General features: G+C 41.9%; 1 protein-coding gene across 1 annotated transcript; it reads left to right on the top strand.

Moving 5' to 3' along the window:
- The first annotated feature begins 3,834 nt into the window (after positions 1–3,834).
- GHSR (growth hormone secretagogue receptor) lies at positions 3,835–7,829 on the top strand. Its single transcript, XM_047755273.1, has 2 exons — positions 3,835–4,713; positions 6,894–7,829. Exons 1-2 carry the CDS (start codon positions 3,918–3,920, stop codon positions 7,196–7,198), a joined length of 1,101 nt encoding a protein of 366 aa, XP_047611229.1. The 5' UTR covers positions 3,835–3,917; the 3' UTR covers positions 7,199–7,829.
- The last annotated feature ends 884 nt before the right edge of the window (positions 7,830–8,713 follow it).

Raw genomic sequence — 8,713 nt, 5'->3', positions numbered from 1 at the left:
AGATGCATAAACATGTATTTTTAAGAATAAGATTTTTTTCACACAACTATCAACTCCAGTAAACTTAACACTGATTCAATACTTCTATCTAATCTACCATCCATATTCTAAATCTGTCACTTAGCTCAATGCTATCCTTTATAGAAGTTTTTTTCTCTCCAGTTTGGAATCCAGTCTAGCAACAGGAATTACAGTTAGCTGTTACATCTCTTTGGTTTCCTTTAGTCTGGAACATTTTTTCAGTCTTTCTTTGTCTTACATAACATTGACATTTGGGGGGGAGAATTTTTAAAATGGAATACTCCTCTTTTTGAGTTTGTCTGATGTTTCCTTGTGATTAGATCGAGGTTGTGCATTCCTAGCTGGAATACCATGTAAGTGACACTGTATTCTTCCCAGAGTATCACATTGATGATGTTAATTTTGATCACTTGCTAAGGGTGTGTTTGATCTATTAACTGTATCATCATTATCACCTCATTTTTTTTTTAAAGATCTCTGTTCAAAGACAGGGTCTAATCTCTAATGCTAGGGGAAATAACTGCTTCTGCTCCCCCAAATCATTTCTAAATGCCATTCCCCACTATGAGGTACCAGAGATTCTTGGATAAATGGCTGATCTCAGGTCTAGAGTAGAGAAATTAAGAGGTGAGCAAGGAGTACCTTACTATGCCACAAAGCAAGGAAGTTCTTGAAATCTAAGTGAGCCATGTCAAAAGAATTTAGAGCCAGCCTAAAGGGGATCTCATTCACCAAAGATAGGATAATTTGAACATCAAAAGAAAAAATAGCCACAAAAGATCAATACACTTTAAATGTATCAAAATCCGTGAATCCATAATTCTGTCATTCAAAGGACAAGGCATGCTGGGCTTTTATGCTCCAATGTGGTTTTGTGCCCTTGTCTGAGAACAGTTTAGCATGTTCTGCTTCCTCTGATGGAGCTCAACTTTCAAGATCCAGCTAGATGCCTCTTCCTCTGAGAAGCCTTCCCCAAAACCTCTATGCACTTCATTGTTTCTCCATATTTCAACAGAGCTCATTATATATGCCTCTTTTTTTTTTCTTTTTCTAAGGCCACACTTGCGGCATAGGAGGTTCCCAGGCTAGGGGTCTAATTGGAGCTGTAGCCAGCAGCCGATGCCAGAGCCACAGCAACTCAGGATCTGAGCCACGTCTACGACCTACACCACAGCTCACGGCAATGCCAGATCCTTAACCCACTGATTGAGGCCAGGGATGGAACACACAACCTCATACTTCCTAGTCAGATTCGTTAACCACTGAGCCACAACAGGAACTCCATATATGCCTCTTTAAATGCACATATCATACTGTACTGGAATTGCTTAACTGTATTTTTCTCTTAAGAATCTGTTTATAAATATGAGACGTCTGAGTTTTATTTATCTTGTTATTCACAGGACCTAACAAATAGACAGTTTTATATATTTTTGCTATATTATGTGTTGTGAATGAATGAATCAGTTTCAGTAGTATCCCCTATTTTTTCTTCATCACAATACATATTTGTCTTTATTTTAGAAAATATTTGAATGCAGTTAAATATTTGGCTATTTTTTAGCCAATATGCCAAATTTTTATCATAATGGATTTTTTAGACATTTTCCCCATCTGTCAGATGTTGCTTTAATACTGAGTAGACTAGAAACAGGCCCCACAGTCTTCCTGATGCTTATTTTTAAACAATAGCTTCTTATGGTATTTTTATTTTTCCCAATTTGTTTTCTTCTCTTAGAGATTTTTCTGCACACATAAATTTACTACACTTGATCTTAGCCAAAAGGCTGAGAAGCGATGCACACATAAATTTACTAATAATGTAGGGTGGGAAGTGTTAAAGTCAAATAATTGATTTTTTTTAAGTATTAGTAACGGATAACAACTTAGCTGTAATCTTTTCTTTTCTTTCTTTCTTTTTTTTTTTTTTAATAGTTGAAATAGATTTTTGGTCCAACGTCTGTAACAGCACCGCTAACCCATGTAGAGTGTTCTCCATTGACTTGCCTGTATCAAACTTCCTCACGCAGTCTCCCACTGCATATAGAATCCTTCGCGTATGTGTGCATACATCCAGTCTTAGTTTTTTGTGGACTTTAAAGCATTAACAATTTAGTTGGCAGAAGTGATGTAAATCATCTGTCAAAGGCATGTGCAAACGCACTAATAAATGCTTCAGGAAAACCCTTCTCTCATACACAGTGAATGAATCCTTGTTTAGGTCATGGGCTAGTGAGCGTGAATAGATGCCGTCAGCACAGCCGCTTAATACCAGTCTGTGTTTGAAAGGAAGAGGTGCTGAGACGCGAACTGAAAAAGGTGAGGGCAGGAAGGCTCAGCTCAGAGTTGCGTGGCGCCGTAGGAGGGGCGAGTCGCTGGCCGCGGTGCTGAAGGCGCTCCCGGGCTGTCCCCAAGTTGGTCGGCTAGAAGAGGCCCGGCGGGTTAGTGAGTTCGTGCTTAGCTGTCAGTCTTGTGTCTTCCGTTGTCAGTTCTCTGCTCCAGCCAGGGAAAGCACATGGAGCTTCCAGGCGAGTCACCTCGCCAGCGTAGCGGAAGCCTCTGACCCATTCCCACCGAGGGCAGCTCCTGTCCCTCAATAGCAACCCCAATAATGGTAACGCAGCCTATATTTATTTACAGTCCAACTCTGTCCTCAACACTTGAAATCCATTCCCAGTGGTCCTCACAACACCCTCGAAATTTAAAATAAAAAGGTTGATGACTTGCCCAAGTAAACACAGCTACCTAAAGGCTGATCTCTCTCAACCACACCTCAAAGAGTATTAACCGAGCACCCTGGAGATGCCAGCCTTATAACCTTTGCTTCTCCCCCTTTATCACCCTCCACCACAAGCCATCACGCCCTTTAGCACCAACCCCCTCAGGTTTCCAGCAGGCAAAAGTAATATCCTACATAGTATATCCCCTACCACCATCGAGTTGGAGGCTTGAATTCGGAACAGAATTTATTCACACATCTTGCCCCTTCACTCTTAGTAGTCCACTGGCTGGGAATAGGATATTCAAGCCTAGTACCTGAGCCTCCAACTCACTGTGTCACCTTGGACCACGACCCTAAGTCTCTGGGCCTGCTTCTCTGGGCTAACACGATGGATGATAGGTTCTAGGACTGCCTGAGGCTTTTTCCAGGTGAGCATGGATCTCCTCTCAGGTGGGACACAAACATTAGATTTTTTTTTTTTTAACGTCCTCCCTTCCTTTTCCAAGCCTGGTTGTGCACCCACGCTCAAGTCTCTCCACCAGATCCATAGTAAACTCTATTCATTGTTGAGGAAGAACTCGGTCCCGGCTACTGAAGATGTTCTCCCCACCCCCCCTGTCCCCGCCCCCATCCCGAGGTGTGACCTGCCCTCCTAGGCCACACTAGCCAGGAAGAACCCAAGGCTTAGGGAGAGAGCTACTCGAGCTCCAGCCTAGCAGTACAGGTCTGTGCGGCGCCTACACACCAGGACGCTTTGGGAAGTGGGAGATGCAGAGAGCAAGAGCGCAAAGGCGGGGCAGGGCTGGCCGTGCTGCTCCGGTGACAGGTACTTGTGAGGAAGCCAGCCAGAGGCTGGGTTGGGAGAGAGGGACTTAGGGAGGTGGGGGAGAGAAGGGAGGTGCCAGAAAGAGCGGTGGCCCACTGCTCATCTCACCACCACTGTGTGTGTGTCTTCCCGCCTCCGTCTCTCACCCTCCTCCCCGCCCCAGGCTCTCAGTCTTACCTTTCCCCGGCTGCTGCCTCTCACTTCCCTCTTTCCTCTCCTAGCATCCTCCCTGAGAGCCCGCGCCCGATACTCCCTTGCACTCTTTCGCGCCTAAGAGAACCTTCTCTGGGACCAGCCGGCTCCACCCTCTCGGTCCTATCCAAGAGCCAGTTAAGCAGAGCCCTAAGCATGTGGAACGCGACCCCGAGCGAGGAACCGGGGCCCAACCTCACGCTGCCAGACCTGGGCTGGGACGCTCCCCCTGAAAACGACTCGCTAGTGGAGGAGCTGCTGCCGCTCTTCCCCACGCCGCTGTTGGCGGGCGTCACCGCCACCTGCGTGGCGCTCTTCGTGGTGGGTATCGCGGGCAACCTGCTCACGATGCTGGTAGTGTCACGCTTCCGCGAGATGCGCACCACCACCAACCTCTACCTGTCCAGCATGGCCTTCTCCGACCTACTCATCTTCCTCTGCATGCCCCTCGACCTCTTCCGCCTCTGGCAGTACCGGCCCTGGAACCTTGGCAACCTGCTCTGCAAACTCTTCCAGTTCGTTAGCGAGAGCTGCACCTACGCCACAGTGCTCACCATCACCGCGCTGAGCGTCGAGCGCTACTTCGCCATCTGCTTCCCGCTGCGGGCCAAGGTAGTGGTCACCAAGGGCCGGGTAAAACTGGTCATCCTGGTCATCTGGGCCGTGGCCTTCTGCAGCGCCGGGCCCATCTTCGTGCTGGTCGGAGTGGAGCATGATAACGGCACTGACCCTCGGGACACCAACGAGTGCCGCGCCACGGAGTTCGCCGTGCGCTCCGGGCTGCTTACCGTCATGGTCTGGGTGTCCAGCGTCTTCTTCTTCCTGCCTGTCTTCTGCCTCACTGTGCTCTATAGCCTCATCGGCAGGAAGCTCTGGCGGAGGAAGCGCGGCGAGGCGGCGGTGGGCTCTTCGCTCAGGGACCAGAACCACAAACAAACCGTGAAAATGCTGGGTAGGTCTCAATGCGCCCTCGAGCTTTCTCTCCCGGGTCCCCTCCGCTCCTCGTGCCTTTTCTCTTCTCCCTGAGTCTACCTCTCTCCCTTCTTTCTCTAGGTCTGTTTCTCCCCGTAAGTCTCTCAATTAGCCTCTTCTGTTTGTCTTGAAACTCTCTTTGGTCTCTAGTTTCTGTCTTGTGCGTGTCCGTCTATCTTTTGTTTGTTTTTTTCAGTTTTACTTTTTTGCTCGCTCGCTCTCTATATATCTAATATTTTCGCTGTCTCTGTCTCTCTTTCTCCCCCTCCACCTCTCTCCCCCCGCCCCAATCTCTGTCTTGACTCTTGGTCTCTATCTTTGTATCTCTTTCTTGTCTCTCCCTTCTCTCTTTCATGGATGTCCCACCTCTGTATTTCTGTCTAAAATATGTTTCATATCAGCTCAGAAACTTTGCTACAAAACTGAGATCTTTCATTTAAGAGCCTATTGTGGTCTTTAAGTGTTGAAGGTGATGTTAAGCTTTCTGCCTCAATTTGTAGATATCCAAGTTGCATTAAGAAAAGCAGGAGTTGGGGGGAGGGGAGAAACAGGCATTGACTCTAGAAAGTGTTCAGTGGTAAATTTAACCAAAACATGGTCATTGTGGATAATTCTGTCAGAGAAGATTCATTTTTCAGCACTGTGATTTGTTTTTTTAACTTGAATTTTTCAGATAATTACATCAATTCAGTTTACCCTGATGCTGTTTATACAGCTTTTAAGGAAGTCAGAGGCAAATCAGCTCTGGAGTCTCTGTTTTCATGATTACCTGTCTCTCCAAGTGGGATAGGCTAGTATAAGCCAGGATATGCAGGCTTCCAGTATGAGAAAAGGAGACTTTTTTTTTGCGTGGTAGCTAATAGGACAGAGAACATCTGGTTGCAGTGTCACACACACGAGTGTGCTGAATAGTGTTTACATAAATTCAACTTCTTTAAGTATATGTGTTTGATTAATACAAGTGAAGTAATACAAAGTGTGTTAACATCCAAGCAAAATATTAATTGTAGTTGCTTTTTCAAAACCAGAATCTGCACATTTTATCATTTGGATATCATAGTCAACATTTTGTATTTTTTTGCATATTCATTGCTTCTTAGAGGTCATTCCCAGATGATTTTATATTGTAATTGTACAGTTCCTGGAATCCTGTGTATCGAAATGATAGAGTTTATTCAAAGAATGTCAAACTTTTTTATTCTTTGGACCAGTGATTCTCACAATATGACTAATAGATTGTAAACCTCTAGTAGCCCCCCAGGGGACTCTAATATTCATGTTGCTTCTGGGGCAGTCAGTCACTACTGCACAACTTAGTTTTGAGAATAAGCGTAATGATTTCCTCTAATTTTCTTTTTAAGCTGTTAATTATCCTCACTGGTGTCTCAACACCAATATCAATTTTCCTTTGCCTTAAGAACTGGAAGGGAATCACTAAAGTGGTGCCAGGACTAAAATATTGTCTTCTGTTATTTTTCCTCTAATTTCTGAATTTTAAGAACTTAATCTAAAAATGCAGAGATTGTGAAAAAAGCTAACTTACATGGACAAAATGAAGATCTGATGATGATAATGTTACTTGGTTTTATGGCCTTTTATATCTTAATTATATTTATTGTAGGTGGAAAAGTATTATTCATATCAATGACTCTCAATCCTGACTGAATATTCAGTCCTCTGTGAAACTTTAAAAAGAAAAAAAAAAGGAAAGAAAACAGGTGCCTTGACCTCCTTCCTGGAGATTTCAAATTAGTGAGTCTGTATTATATCCAAGGAATTTGTGCCCAAGCAAACTCTGATACATAACTATGGTTGAGTATAACAATATTATCTCATATGTTTGCTCTAATACATATAAAATGATGTACTATTGTGAAGAGATTGTCTAGTCACTTGAGTCAATATGTCAACTCAAGCACAAAATCACTCAAAATATGGTTAAATAGAAATGACTTGGAAGTTCAGTAAAAATAGTTGAAATATTGGTCCAGACAGACTCAATCTTGGTTAAGATGTAGAAATGGGGAAGAGCAGAACATGAAATTTCTCTGAAGTCAAAGGTCATAGCATACAATCAAAACAAAACCATGTCTTCAAAATAGAATGTGATTTCCTATGACATTTCTTTAACTGACATTCTCTTTCTCATTGTCCTTTCAGCTGTAGTGGTGTTTGCTTTCATACTCTGCTGGCTGCCTTTCCATGTAGGGCGATATTTATTTTCCAAATCCTTGGAGCCTGGCTCTGTGGAGATTGCTCAGATCAGCCAATACTGCAACCTCGTGTCCTTTGTCCTCTTCTACCTCAGTGCGGCCATCAACCCCATTCTGTACAACATCATGTCCAAGAAATATCGGGTGGCGGTGTTCAAACTGCTGGGATTTGAGCCCTTCTCACAGAGGAAACTCTCCACTCTGAAGGATGAAAGTTCTCGGGCCTGGACAGAATCTAGTATTAATACATGACCAAGCACATTGCTCAGCAAAGTCATTGCTTATTATTCTAAACCAGAAGCCATAGCACAGCAGAACTTGAGAGGAAGTTGAAGGTTAATTTTGGAATCAGGGACACGCAGGTCTGGAAACAATTGGGGGAAAGAAAAGACAGAATTTTTAACGTGTGAACAGTTTGATTTGATTGAACACTCATCAGTGCTCTCATACATGATTTCTGCATATTCACTGCTTATGATTTTTGCATTCTGCTGTTGGTGCTAGCAAGGGCTCTGCAATTCAGAGAAGGGAGGAAGTATAGAGAGGACAAACAGGTCAGTTCCTACTGGATAAATTCCAACTCTGATTTCCTTTTCATAATGATGAAAATGTTTGATTAAAAGAATGGCATTAAAATAAAACATTTAAAACATGACTTTTAAAACCTAACAGTTTTCATAGAGCTCCTGATCAGTGCTGTCCAAGAGAAATATAATGCAAGGTACTTAAGTAATCAATACAAAAATTATTAATGAGCATTTCTACATTCTTTTTTTCATATAACATCTTTGAAATCTGGTTTGTTTTTAGATTTTTCAGCTCACCTGAATTGGGCAGTGGGTGTTCATCAGTAGTACTTGGTTTATTGAAGTTTCATAAATTTGCAGAAGAAAAAGTAGATTCATAAACCTTAGTTGTCCAAACACACTTCAAAGTTTTCTAATAGCTAAGACAACTATGAGTTCTTAATTTTAAAATGAAATTTAAAATTCAGTTCTTCAAGTTGCACTAGTCATATTTCAATTGTTCAATAGATAAATTATGGCTAGTGGCTACCACATTGAATATGCAGCTCTAGAGTATCTGTAAAATTATTGAGAATCTTATTTAAAATGTTTAAAAATAAATATTCATTCCCTGAAATGGTTATATAGTGAAATTAGCATAGTAGAGTGTTAGCATAATCAATTCTAAAAATTACACCTTGATGTCAAAATTTATGCTTGGAAGAAAATGGATATAAAATAGACATATATTTTTAATTAGGCCAGATTACATGTGTGACTATTCAGGAAATGAGACTTTGTAAAAATTATAGAAAATCACAATTTACCTTACTTGGCTTTACAAAACTACTTAAAAGCCAATCATAAATCTTTGATTTGTGAATAAAGAACTGATTTATAACTTACACTGGAACGTTTACAGAAACTTAGTGAACATAGCAGTTTTTCAAATGGTGAAAAATTCAGAATCCCTTAAATGCTACTGCTTATTGATATTCAAAACTTCAAAAAAATCTTATAGCCATTTATTTCAAAATGCCTATGTCATGTCCTGTCTCCAAATTAATTATGCTATTTACATCTCACTGCTTAGCTGATAGATATGTTGGCTTGGATTTCTAGTCTCCTTCTTACTCATAATTGTGAATGATTAGGCACCTTCAACTAAATATTATACATTTTATTTTGTTTATAAATCTAAAATTTTCATTTGTATTCACATTGTTCCTTTATAGTCAATTCTTTGCAATTTTTTTTTGGT

This window comes from Phacochoerus africanus, chromosome 1 (assembly GCF_016906955.1).
Source record: "Phacochoerus africanus isolate WHEZ1 chromosome 1, ROS_Pafr_v1, whole genome shotgun sequence".
In the NCBI taxonomy this organism is placed as follows: domain Eukaryota; kingdom Metazoa; phylum Chordata; class Mammalia; order Artiodactyla; family Suidae; genus Phacochoerus; species Phacochoerus africanus.
The sequence above is the reverse complement of the archived record's forward strand: the minus strand, read 5'-3'. Positions and strand labels throughout refer to the sequence as shown.

What these genes read in the sequence shown, in the direction of transcription:
- GHSR (XM_047755273.1), top strand. Translation starts at nt 3,918, where the DNA reads ATGTGGAACGCGACCCCGAGCGAGGAACCGGGGCCCAACCTCACGCTG. An exon ending in ACAAACCGTGAAAATGCTGG is followed by an intron (nt 4,714 to 6,893) that starts GTAGGTCTCAAT and finishes TTGTCCTTTCAG; the next exon opens with CTGTAGTGGTGTTTGCTTTC.